Source organism: Fulmarus glacialis, unplaced genomic scaffold (genome assembly GCF_000690835.1).
Source record: "Fulmarus glacialis isolate BGI_N327 unplaced genomic scaffold, ASM69083v1 scaffold16772, whole genome shotgun sequence".
Lineage (NCBI taxonomy): Eukaryota > Metazoa > Chordata > Aves > Procellariiformes > Procellariidae > Fulmarus > Fulmarus glacialis.
Genome location: NW_009197370.1, coordinates 77,291 through 90,857, shown reverse-complemented (window position 1 = coordinate 90,857; position 13,567 = coordinate 77,291). Strand labels below are relative to the sequence as shown.

General features: G+C 36.2%; 1 protein-coding gene across 1 annotated transcript in view; it reads left to right on the top strand.

Annotated features, from left to right (window-relative positions):
* Positions 1-13,567, top strand: part of KIAA1715 (KIAA1715 ortholog) — a 40,025-nt gene that overhangs the window by 19,632 nt on the left and 6,826 nt on the right. The window contains exons 8-11 of the mRNA XM_009572529.1: positions 5,301-5,519; positions 10,698-10,803; positions 11,508-11,578; positions 12,853-13,023. Of these exons, the coding sequence (XP_009570824.1) occupies positions 5,301-5,519; positions 10,698-10,803; positions 11,508-11,578; positions 12,853-13,023 (567 nt within the window). The remainder of the gene's footprint in view (positions 1-5,300; positions 5,520-10,697; positions 10,804-11,507; positions 11,579-12,852; positions 13,024-13,567) is intronic.

The following is a 13,567-nucleotide window of genomic DNA, read 5'->3' as shown; positions in this document are numbered from 1 at the left end:
TGGAAACTGGTTTCATGGACCTGGTGGAGGGCATCTTTCAGGTTAGTTTCATTTGAGAAGAATGTAAGTGCTGCTCTCTGAGACTGTGTTGTGGTGTGAACCAGAGACCTCTAAGTGGGGACACAATTGAGAAAATGTCAAGTACACTTCTGATTCAAACATTACTCAACTTCTTTGGGTGCATCCACATTAAAGTAAGCAATTTACTTTATCCTGAATAAAAGTGCAGTTTAGCCTTGGAAAGGATTTTGGAAAATAAGTTTTGTAAGTTATCACGGTTTGTGGTTGGATTCAATGATATTCAGGGTCTTTTCCAACCTAAATGATTCTATGATTCTATGTAATTTTGTTAGTATACAGCACAACTTCCTTTCTTCTTTTTCCAATCTGTTCTCTAACACATTGAATTTAGAATTGGTGCTGCTTTTTGTCCATGTAAAAGTGGATATTCAGACTATTGTATTTTGTAGATGCATTATAGTTCAGGAGGGACATGCTGTGTTTGGCTTTAGCTTGTGAAATTGTGGAGAATTATTTTCTAAATAACTTGTTCTTGGTATGTGCAGTAATTATTTCAATTTTTAGCTATCAAAAAACTACTAGCTTATTGCTGTTCACACTGAATATCTGCCCAAAACAAATATTAGCTTTTGTTCTGTGCGGTATATAGCTTACTGTAACTAGATGATACCTTGTGCTGTAATTTGGTGCATGCAGTACGTGATAGAACTATAGTGATTGGGAATAATAAAATACCCGTTAACTTGTTAACATTAAAACTTCCTTGATCTTCTCTTTTCTCACTTTGGACACAAAGTAGCCAGGCAGCAGAACTCCTTATCTTGAGCTCTGTAATTGACTCTTTTTGAAAAGAGGGTAAATAATGACCTGTGTGTAATCAGATTGGACAATGTTGCGTATGAGACAGCTGTTGAAAGGTTGGTTGGTATATTTTTGACTTACCAGTTGAAATGGAGACTTGTGCATCATGCTAATTAGTACAAAGATTTAATCAGCATTACATAATAGTTGGTTCTCAGAAAAACAACTGGTAGTGCCCCAATTTTCATATGTATTTAGCTCTTTTTGCAGTTTTTGTGATTTTGACACGCACTTCTTAAAAAATTGTAGTTTTAACAGATGATTCAGATGAATCTTGAGTTTGGCATAAGAAGGCACCTGGAAATCCAGAGGGAAAGGAATTTGAAAACTTAAGTGCAATTTTATCTATTCAGAAATGTTTTGAGGGGTAGTGTTAATAAACATATAGCAGTACTTTGACCATATGAGAAAATAGGGTGAGTATATATTGGCAGTGGAGTAAATATTTATCAACAATATCCCATTGTTGATACTTGCTCCCTTCATTGTGCTAATACAACTGTTAGCAGTGCTGTATTATAAATAAGATCATTCCATGACCTGAATTAAAAATATGCAATAACAGATAGTTGCAAGCTGTGGGATGGGTACAGGCACAAGGAGGAAGAAAGAAAACTCTTGGTTGGTCTTTGCTACTAAAGCCAACAAGTTATGTGAACTATATATTGACCTGCATTATGCTCTAGCTCTGTAGAAATGATGTATTCTTCTCTACAAAAATCAAGGAGTTTTGAAGTGAGGGAGAAATAAAATAGTTATGCTTGTAAACATGAAAGATACAGCTGTCTCACCACTGGCAATATCTTAATATTCTTTAAGAGATCATACTGAATCATCAGTTGTGAGTAGTAGCACTGGTAAGTAATGTGTCTGTCTATATTGTTCAGTGCCGGTAACTGCAGAATTTGGACTCTAGTGTGCTTGAAGAATAAAAGTTCTAATTTTAAGTTATTTATCTGTCTTCATACAGTTGGTTGCAGATGCACAAAAATCATTCAGGGAAGAAAAAACCTTGGAAAATGGCAAAACTTCATTGAAACTGCGTCACCAGTAGCTGTATATTGTGTTAGCATGGAGACCCAATGGACATGTTACTCAGCTAACTTGTGGAACTTGAGTTATGGAAATCTGGAACTTTGCAAGAGGCTCATTATTAACACATTGCATCTCAATATAAGGCAATTTGAGAAGCATATAGATCATATCCGGTTACTGCAGAAGAATATTAGGGCGGTTATTGTGTAAGTGGACAGCAGGTTTAAAAGGAATTAGAGGAGTTCATGGGCAACAGGGTCCATATGTGATACTAAAATGATTAGCCATTGCATGTACATTAGGGCTGTACACTCTAACATTCTTGATAATGCGTTTATGGATCCTGGGGGTGGAATCAGAGATGTAGGCAACACAAATCATTCAGGTTTGTGTGTTGTCGTTAACTAACATCTATAACCACTCTAAGAGATGAAATACTGGGATGGATGGGCTGTTGGTCTCGCCAAGGAGAACCTTTCTCATTTTCTCATAATGTAAGTTGTTCTGGTAACTTCTCTTACTTGGGGAGTAGCAGAGTGTTGGCAAGTTCTCTTAGGTATGAAATAAGAGTAGAGTGAAAGCCAAATGAACTTCTAAGTGGAGAGGAGAAAAAAAAAAAAAGCCTCGTGAATAACCTAATACCATTTTGTGGAAACTAGCAGCAAGTCTTACATTCTTACCTCTGTAATGAGACTAAAACTACTGAAGCACAACTCTCTAATGTTGACTGTAAAGTGCTTGGGTTCAGCATCTTTATAAGAGCAAAAATGAGTCATTAAAGTAGCAGTAACTTTCTAAAAATTGAAAGCCTTTTTAAAGGAGGCTTGCCAAAAATGACCCTTCAGAAAGAACAGGCAAAAGGGGCAAAGCTCTTGCAGATAGCATGGAAATTGCTTAGGAATAGTGTATTATGGGCTCAGAATAAATATGGATATATCCATGACCTATCGAAACAGACTCAGAGCTTTTAAGCAACCAAAATTGACATGCTTAAACCACATGCTATAGGAAGACAGCCTTCAAAATGTAGAAGTAACATCCATATGTAGAAATTATAGTCATGATATTTGACATTTTTCTATGTAAAACCATAATAAAGCAGGCTTTGTAATGAAAAAGAATGAAGAAAATCTTAGCAGTGGATTAAAATGTCTTTTTATTTGTTCCAAGATCATTTTAAATATCTATAGAGTTAGGCTTCATGTTTATCACTCATTTTTTTTAAAGATCTGTGGAACTGAGGGGAGGTGAGAAATTGCATACCTTTAGCTTGATTTTTGAAATTAGTACATGGGTGGAAACTGTAACACAAAGTAAACAATGAATAAAATAATGGGGCAGAATCAATATATTGTTTGTAGATGAGTCATGCCTGTTGGTCAGATGGCATGGAGAGGATGATGCAGTTATTCTAGTGTAGTTAGACTTGAAAGGTTACTGCGAAGGTCTTACACAAAAAGATCTCAAAAAGCTGTCAATGGTGAGGTTCATCATAAATGAATTCTTGATTAAAATAAAACTTTCAACACAGGAGCAGTTTTCAAAATAGAAACAAGTTACCAAGGAAACCTTAAAGGAATTTCTGCAACTACCTCACCAATTTATCATGGTTTCCAGATTCTGAACAGTTTAAATAGTGAGGGGACAAACTTTACTTGCTAAAACCAAGTTAAAATACAGAATCTTCATACTCATTGGGTCATCTAACTTGGATGATAAAGTTGTGTGAGGTAATGCAGTCATGCACATGAAGGTGTGGCAGGGGAAAACCAGTAATTTGTTCTGCTCTGTAAGAAAGTGAACTAAGTGGATTTTTAGTAAGACTTTGTGCAGTTGTGATCTTCTAACTGATGATACCAAAGTGTCTTTTATTCTTTCTTCTGGTGTATATTAATCCTATTTATATGTACAGGTAAGTAGGCAAGACAAGGCCTATGTGTGGTGCAGTTTCATGGCACTAGATGTTGGCAATTTTCCAACAGAACTTTTATGTTTGACCTAGTACTCCAGTGATAGCAAGTCTTTCTTAGCTTGTGTAAGCTGATGTCGCGCACTCCCCGCCTCCTCCAGCCCAGAAGCTTAGCGTGGCAGTATTGTACTCTCGGGGACAAGGATCATTCCTTCAGACTTCACCACACCCATGTCGCCAGTGGACCTGTAAACTGCCTGCTGAGGATTTAAACTCTTCCAGCCTGGCACAGTCAGCTGATAAAATCTCTCTAATCTTGAAACTTAAAGTCCAATTCTAATGTTAAATTCCATTTGTTGTTAAGGAAGACAAGCAAGCTTGTTCAAACTAATTTGGGTGCTAGACACTAATTTTGTAGAGTGCTATAGTCTTAGGTGTAGGCAGTCTTAGGGTGTACCTTCTAGAGACTAAGCTGTCATTTGTTAGCCATGTTAATGTCCACAGGCCTAAAGTGAGGGTTACATTTCAATTTGGTTTTTTGCAATAGTGTATTTCAAAGGCTCCCTGGAGGTGATGAGGTATAGGCAGGATGATAAATAGATGATAGTGACTGCTGTTCATGAGCACTGTTCCTGGCTTGTTTTGGGGAACAACCTCGTGTATAAATATAATGGAACTTCAGGTTTGCATGAATAATATAATATCCAAACCTTAATATATTACTGGGATGATATTCCTATTGGTGTTAATGAAAACTCTGGCTTCAGGTAAGAAGAACCGACGAAACATATTAAGTTTTTCTTAATAGCAATTTAATAGTAACTCTGATAGGGGAATGAGAAGAGATAAAAGTAAGGACATGTTCCAGCAGAGCCCGGTCTGGCTTCATGACAATCCAAGCATGTGGCTTGTTGGTAGGGTTGCTGAAAAAAGTGAATGAAACTACATGATCTGAATGAAGCATTATGTTTTCTTCTGGCTTTAGAATTGTTTCATTTATCCAATCTGAAAAATTTTTTATAGCTCTGGGCGCTTAGCCTGGATATTTTGGACATTGACTGAATAGTTTTTGGTCCCATGGAAAGCTAAATGCTTGGAAGCATGTTTAAACCATAGAGTAAAAACAGTGGTCAGTTCTGCCTGTACATTGTGATTTGAATCTAGCTGTTTGTATCTCCAACATTCTGCCTCAGAGAACAGAATCGTAAGGTAGGTATCTACTAATTTTCTTCTAGAAGAATTTTGCCCATAGTATTTAACAGTTAATGATTATTGCTATTAAAATATAGTATTCTGTTTGGGATTTATTTCTATGGCATGCTCAGCCAGGAAGCTGGTGATCTTCAGTTATAAACTTTTCTGGTTTTGTTTGACTCTGTAATTTGCTGATTGGAATAATGATATTAATGTACTTTTACTAATCTCTTGCTTATAACGCTAGATGTTAAATTCAGTATGCACATGTTCTTGTCAGAAATTCGTCAGAGGACCACAGCTCAAAGAAATGCTTCTACGCCCCCACCTGCAACTCCTAAACAAGGGTCTCCAAAGTCACTTGTTCCAGCACCTCCTAATCTGCAGAGAGACACATCATCTCTAAGTGGACCCCCAGAAAGGACTGTTGTGCCATCCTTGCAGTCAAATGTTTTAGGAAGACGCCCTGGATCCCCTGCTACTTCAGTGCCTGGAATGGGTAAACAGAGCACTTAATGTTATTTACAGTTTATATTGTTTTCTCTGGTTACCAATAAAATAGGCCATTTTCAGACAGTATGGAAATGGCATTTCATTTGGAAATAGCAGAGCAGTTATCTGATTAAGCAGGAGTTCCATATTCAATTAGCCATAACTCTTTACAGCTGGCACCTTTTGATGCTGAAACCTATTGCCTGAGCTCATTTAACTGTTATGGCTTCTTTGTTTAAATGGCAATAAAACTTTGCAGTATTCTGTAGTCAACAATATAGCATACCTTTTTATGTTCTTAGTTTAGAAGAGCTCTACACTTATATAAATCAGGTACAGAGGAGAACACTTTCAGAATACATTCATGTTTCTCACTAAACCCTGCACATATTTTTTAACATGCATCTTGACATTTATTTAAATTTTTACTCTAGGAGGTATAGTCATGCAATCTATACTCATAGATTAAAGTGTAAAATACCAAATATACCAGAAAAGTTGTCTGTGTTGTAGCTGAATTCTTCTAAAATCACATTGTTACTTTGGTACAAGAGTTGAAAGTTTAGCAACAGGTTGGAATCTGGTAGAAATGAGTGCTCCTTAAAATTTGGTTTCATATCCTGAAAATGCTTTTCTCTTGATTTCTGGCTTGGTGTTCAGATGGGATGGACTTTATTAAATAGAACATGAACTAAATTCCATAGGAGGGATAGCAAAATTTGAGAGTTTTGGGGGTGAGGCGTTGTTCTCATTCTTCTCATGGATGGTAAAGCCGTGTATGGGTTAGTGCCAGGCCTTTCGTTTGTTGCAGGATGTCTGGCAAGTTGGATCACAAGGCAAGAAAGGAGATGAAGTGCTGTCTTGAAAATAGAAGGGATGCAACTTGCCAAGAATGTTCTTGAGCACCACTGTAATGTGGACTAGTTCTTTGCTCTTTATACAGTGATCAAGATTATTTTTCTCTGCCCTGTGTTCCTAACTTTTAATTTTAAGTTACTTAAGTCTTACAAACTGCATGTTCTTGCTTACTGACTTCCATGATACAGTCTAAAAGTAGGACTATACATAATATATTGACACCCGGTCTCTTAATGGAAGATACTGGGCAGCTGAATGCTAAAATGCCTGTTCATACAATTTAATGTAGTGGAATAAACTTGTCATGAAAAGTTGTGATCTCTCACTTCTCTGCAGAGCCCATTAAGCCTTTTTTTTTGTTAGTAATCGTTTACCTGTATTATGAAACTGCTAAATTTGTTTTTATCCCCGAAGTGAACGGTAAAGGCAAGTTATTAGCAAGTCTTGATTATCTTAAAGTACCAGAAATCAGCTCCTTGCACCAGGAAATTGGACATTTGGTTACAAACCACGTTTACTGAAACCTGTTTACTGAAAATTCCTTAATGAGTTTAAAATCGCATGCTCCTTGTTTAAGAAGCTGGCTATATAATAAAATATCAGCTATATAAAAGTTTTATTCTTAGGGGAAGATTCAGGCACATTGAATTTCATCCAACTTACTCAGCCTTTACTGCAGAAATGGTTTAGAGGAAGAAGGAAAAAAAATTAATGTAGTTGCTTGAAAGGACAGTTGCCAAGCCTGTTAATTAAAATATTTAATGTAGTTCTTGTGATAATGCTTTATAGGCACATTTTCCCCCCCCCCCCCACTAATAACTGGTATTTTGACCAAACCTGTTATTTTATCGTAGATAACAATGGAAGCCACTGCAATTGTCAGTTAATGTGGAAGCCCTGTTTTCTCTTAAATTTCCCCAAACCTTCCAGCTATATAAAATCTTAGTCATGTAGCTGTAGTGAAAAGTAGGTAAATTCAGTATCTATAAGAGTAATATCATTGCATATAAGTTTATGCATGGTTTGCAAATATGAATAGCCTTAATTATCTCTACTTTAGAGAAGATTAATAATTCATTTTCATTATACTATATTTTGTAGAGGAGAATCAATTTAACGTGTATTACCACAGAGCTCCCATATGTTTGAAAATTAATAACCAGCAGGTAGTTGAGAGTTTGCCAAGCTTTGCAGAAATGACCAGTCTTTCTACAATGATTGCTTTTGATGTTTATATTAATTACTGGTGTCCATAACAGCATGAGAACTAAGATGGTTGGTTTGAGTTATTAGTAGGCAGGTAATTGAAGTTGTTCTTGGAGCGTGTTGTGATGTTTCATTCTTTATTTAGTTTTTACCTTGTTTATTAACTTCTAGAAACTTTTCATATATTGGTGATATACAGGTCGTATGAAAACTTGGTCTATTGAATATAGGGCTAAATACATGTTTGAGTGTTAGCCAAGTATTCACAAAATTATTCTAGAGTTTTAATTTTATTGCAGATTGTATCAGTGCTCCAGATCTTTACTTCACACCTATGTGTGAAGTGACGTTGTCTGTTCACTTTTTTTTAATGGAATTATTGGGTCTTTCAGGTTTTTGTGAAGCTTTAGGAAATGCATATTGCCTGAACTCTTCGCTGGAAATCTTTTTCAGAATCTATAAAATGAAGCATTAGGTCCAGTTTATGTTGCATTGAATTTGTTCAGCCTTGCTGCTGTGAGGGTTTTCTGTCTGGGTTCCTGCTTGTTGACAGAATACAGGGATAACTTGGGCATGCATTCACTGATTGATATCTCCTGAATTCAGTTCCCTTGTTTGTGAAAATGAGGGTTATCTTAAAAACATTTCTGTTGAGCATGAAACTTTTTTGTGCTTATTGAAGGGTTGTAACTTGCAGTATTTTCTGATCAAATTTTATTGTGCTTGTAAAGATTAGGACAGTCCATTTAGGTCAATTATCCAGTATTGATGAAAGGTGTTTTGAAAGGCTGTGCTGTTAGAAATATTGCAACCTTAATGGCAAGATTAGTCTCATTCTGTGTGTAGCACTCTGAGAGGGCACTGCTGAAAATGTTTGATTCCTACAATGTTTCTGACGTTTGCCATAGAGGATGGCGGCTAGCTGTACATGGCATTTAGCTTGAGGTTTACCACAATGTAGCACATTCTGCCATAAGTTACTCTTTTTCCCTTGTTGCTCCAATCTGTGAAGGTTAAAAGGTAGAAGGCTTGAGATGGTGATTGCTGGCAGTTACATTTAATGCTGTATTTAATCTTAAAGCCTATCTTGGATCAGCTTATCAAATAGTAAGACTTGCTGTGTTGTCTTTGCCTGTGTATATTCTACTTAAGAGGTACATGTTACTTCTGTGCGTATGTTTATGAAAGAGTATCCGTTGTGTTGGAAGCTATGACTGTGCATGTCCTGGTGCTGTACCCAGCTAAGGTGCTACAAGAAAGCTAAATCTGTCCTCTGAGAAGCTTGAAGTCCACTGTTTTTTCCATGGTATCTTTCAATGAAGTGTCCTTCAGCTTGCTAACAAACTCTACTCTCTTGGTAGTCCTTTATTTGGATTTTTTTTAAAATCCTTTTTGCGTCTTCAGATAGTGGGTTTAGTCTGTTTTACCCTCTAGCTTCCTCTTTGTTTATTGGGCATTATGGGGGATTCTGTGAAACATATCTTCCCAAGAAAAATACTGGAAGCATACAGCAAACTGAAAAGAGAATTGAAGGCTGAATCTGTGGTCACTAAAAGCCTTTCTTTTAAGCCATGCCCCTTGTATATCTGTTTTTACTGGATATTGTAGCAAGAACAGCTACAAGTCAGAACTCTTCCCTGAGAGAACACTGGTCATTTTTTGCGCCTTGAGAATCTTACTTCTATGAATTAAATATACTTAGTTCTTGCATAGCTTCAGATTACCATATGCTCATCTCAGTACGAAACCTGCTAATATGAGTTGGATTTTTTCTGTCTAACCTTCATAACTATCTTGAGCTTGAATAGGACCTTTGCATTATTACAAGTAATTTTGTCATTGGGTTAAACTGAGTCTTATCTGTCAGTTTTCATAATTTTGTCTTCAGGTGGCTTGAAGCTGACCATTTCGTCCCAGTTTCAGAGTTCTGAAAGGACTGGTTCGTTGTCCTACTCAAACATCCTTTTTTGTGGCCTTTGAATGTAATTCATAAAGGTCTTAGGAAAATACATTTTAAGTCTTCCCCCCCCAAAGTGCTCATTTAATTATCTTGCATTCCAGACTATCTGTCTGGTATCTGTTTGTTGAAAGTTCTGTAACTTAATACCTCCTGTGCTTGTGCAAAATGTCTCTTGACCAGGCACGTGGCCTTGGGAAGGAGTTTAAGATACTTAGTTATTTGAATGGTCACATCTGAATGATTCAGACTTAGTTTATTACCAAATTGTGTTTTGCTTATTATGCCTAGCATCTTCTGTTTTAAGGCTGGAAGGGAAGGTAGACATAAGAACTCAAAGTTACATAAATGGAAATTGGCAGCTTGTAGTGGTCTTGTACAATAGACCAGATGTTTTAAAACTTTGTGGAAAGGCAAGTTTATGCCACTGGTCTACTTTAACTGCCATATGTAAACAGAGGTGAAAAAGGTGGTACCAGCTATTGCTGTTACCTATTCTTAATGGAGTTTTATTTTGATAGTAGTTTGTTAAACACATGGGATATGAAAAATGATATCTTAATAGAGGCCTTCTGGCTTCTTTGACTAAGCATAAATCTGAAAGTATCAAACATGGGATTACCAAAATGCCAAATGGCTAGACAAGTTTAACGTGTAGACTGAATGCATACTGAGGGCATGCTCTTGCGATATAGTAATTACACAGAAACCAGTGCGTGCTTCTTTAGTAACATCTTTAGTTCTGCTGTTTTAATTGATTTTATCAGATTTATTGGTGTGAACTTGAAGTGTTGAATATGCAGAGTTGAGAGTATATGAAGAAAACTCAAATAAGGAGTCTTTCTTTGCTTAAAAAGCCTCTATTTATGAGTAATCATTAAATACCTTAAGTGCCTTAAGTTCTTTAGAAACTATAAATTTAATTACGTATCCAAGGTGTAAAAGTAGAGTGATTTAGTAAGATTATAAGCTAAAGGAGCAGAAGAGGAACTTTCAACTACTGTGGGTTTACAAATCTTACAGCTTTCCTAGAGGACTAAGAAATATGGGCATGTATATTAGGTAGGTGCAATTATTTTATTACACTAGCACACACAGTGAAATATCAGATTACATATAATAATATAGTTGAAAATAATTTTTACATAGTTCATGTCTTCCTAGGTCTTCATCCTCCAGGCCCTCCTTTAGCAAGACCCATTCTTCCTCGAGAGAGAGGAGTTGTGGATAGAGTTATTGAATATTTGGTTGGTGATGGTCCTCAGAACAGGTAAAATGTGGCTAAAAGAAATACCTAAACACTTAAGAGATAGGAAGCTTCTTAACCTTTTTTTCTAAGCCAGATGCATCAAGAATTGCAAATTAATTTGTCTGAAATTTTCACAATGAAATGGCCCTTTCTCAGTGCTTCACCTGAAATCTCTTTGTAGAAAAAATGATAACATTTTGACAAAATTAACCTCTGCTTTAGTGGTATTAGCCATGTGATACAAAGAGAAAAATCTGTGCTCAAGTGGGTAAATGAATTATATTTTGAACTTAAAAAAAAAAATAAATTTGATTATCTTAGCACTTCAGCTTTATTACCATTACAAATGCTTTCAGATTGCCTTCAGAACTGTCCAAACATATCAGAACTTCATGTTAACCATGATCACTTTTCATATTGACTGTATTCTAATGAAATATAAACTTAATTTGGATGTTATTTTCTGACAATGATGATATTAAAAATATGTCAAACCATGAGGTTTAAATTGTAGCTAAGAATATTTTACTGTTTTTAAACCAACTTTAAAAACTATTATTTAATATACAGATTTGGTTTGCTTTAAAGGGTAATAATTTCACTGTGGAAATTACCTTCTAAGAGTAAATATCTAAGCTATTAGTCAATATCTAAGGTAAAATGCATCTCACTTCGGTGTGTTACTACTTAAAGGTATGTAATTACATATTATCCATGTTTTCTAGGTACGCCCTTATATGTCAGCAATGTTTTTCACACAATGGTATGGCTTTGAAGGAGGAGTTTGAATACATAGGTAAGAGCTAATCTGTGGTAGACTCTCTAGTAGTTGGCTTATGTTTCATAACTAACATGCATTATACTTCATTTTGGTTGCAGTTAAGTACTTAACTGGCACTGTGAAGTGCCACTTCATAAGGGAACAGTTTTATAGTAACTTATTACTCTGTACCTTAAGATTCACTTCAAGACTTAGAGAAGTACTTTATTGCAACCTTCAGGCCAAGGATTTTTATGTGTAGAAAACTATTCAGTAGAAATAAGCCTCCTCCAATACATCCCTGAGAATTACTACTGGCTATGAATGGTTCTCAGAAGGGTTTTATATTGAGAAACTATCTGACACTAAAGTGTGCCTCTTTTACCAGAACTTAAACAAAATTTTGCTTTGGCAAGAAGGTCTTGGGGAGGTATCGGAAAAGGAGTGGGAACAAGCCCTAGGGGGCTATATGTGAATTTATGGCTGACAATAACTTAAGACAGACACAGCTCTTTATTGAACACAGATGTTTTATTTTGCCTCCTTTCTACCACAAGTGTAAGCCTGATGCTTAAGAAATGAGGGAATCTTAGATAAATCATCTATTTCATTTTGTTTCGCTTAATTTTGTGAGTAAATATACAGCATTGTAAGAATAAGCTGAATGTTTCCTATGTAACCAAAGATATGTAGTCAATATGTCATCTTAGCTCAAGTGAGTTCACAATTCAACTGTGCAAGAAATTGCCGCTTCCCCCCTTGTCTTGCCGGGGCTGGGGGAAATATGCATTTAACTATTAAGTGGTACCCAGTACTTCTCCAGAGCAAACCTGCTTTTTCTTAATTAAGCAGAATGCTCCTCAAAAAGCAGAGTAAGACATACCTTGCAGAATCCATAGCATCCCTTTACTCGAAGGGTGAGGAAAGTGGCATCATAAGGGAAAAAAAAATAATCTGCCAACTTAATTCTTTTGTAGGAAAGAATAGAAGAACACCATGTGGCAACATCTTGTGGTACTGAATTGCATTATTTTGTTCATTGTGGTCAAATCTTTCACAGTGGTGGGCAGTACTCATAAGTGCAGCAGAGCTGAAAGCAAACAGGTTTTTAAGAAGCAAACATGCTGAAGTTAAAAATGGAGCTATATGGAACAGCTTGTGTAAATTTGATGGAGGTACTCTCAGGTACTGATAGTCACTTACTTAATTCTCTGTTTTTAGTATTTTGGACAGTCAGAATATAGTGTAGGAATAAAGGTGAAACGTGAAATTAATTAGTGAGGCTACTTATTGAGTGTGCTTTTGTGTAGCATTTAGGTGTGCCTACTGCTTTTTCCTGAATCCTGCAAGAAAAACTAGACCTCAGGCTCCACGACTTCCAGAGTTCAGTTTTGAAAAAAAGCAATCTACAGAATTGCGATCTGAAACTGCGCCTCTAGAACCTAGAGAGAGAAAGCCCCGGGAGACTCAACAAACGGAAGGTATGTGCTAATCTCATGAAGTCTGCTCTTTTTTTTTAAGCTCTAATGAAATCCCCCCTGTCATCTAGCTCTCTGTCTGGATGAGTTTTTTTATAAGAATAAGAACAACTGAAGAACTCAAACACTGAAACAGGCTTGCTAACAAGGTGGTCGATCCCCAAGCCTGTCAGTGTTTGAGGCATTTGGACAATGCCCTTAAGAACATGCTTTAACTTTTGGTCAGTCCTGAAGTGGTCAGGCAGTTGGACTAGATGATTGTTGTTCGTCCCTTCCAACTGAAATAGCCTGTTCTATTCCAACTTCATAGTGGGTGCAGCTTATAATTTTTTTCAATTCTTCTTGTCCCTGCTTCTAGCTTAGTGTGTTGATACTATTGTCTTCTGTTCTGTACCCTAAAATTTCTTCATATTAGGCAATATGTCTCATGCAAATCATGGCATAACAAAATTTTTTACTCTAATGTTACTGATAAAAAGATAGAAAATACCACTGTAAATTACAGGAATAGTTAAGAAGGGAGTATATCCTGAAGTGGTTAACTTTC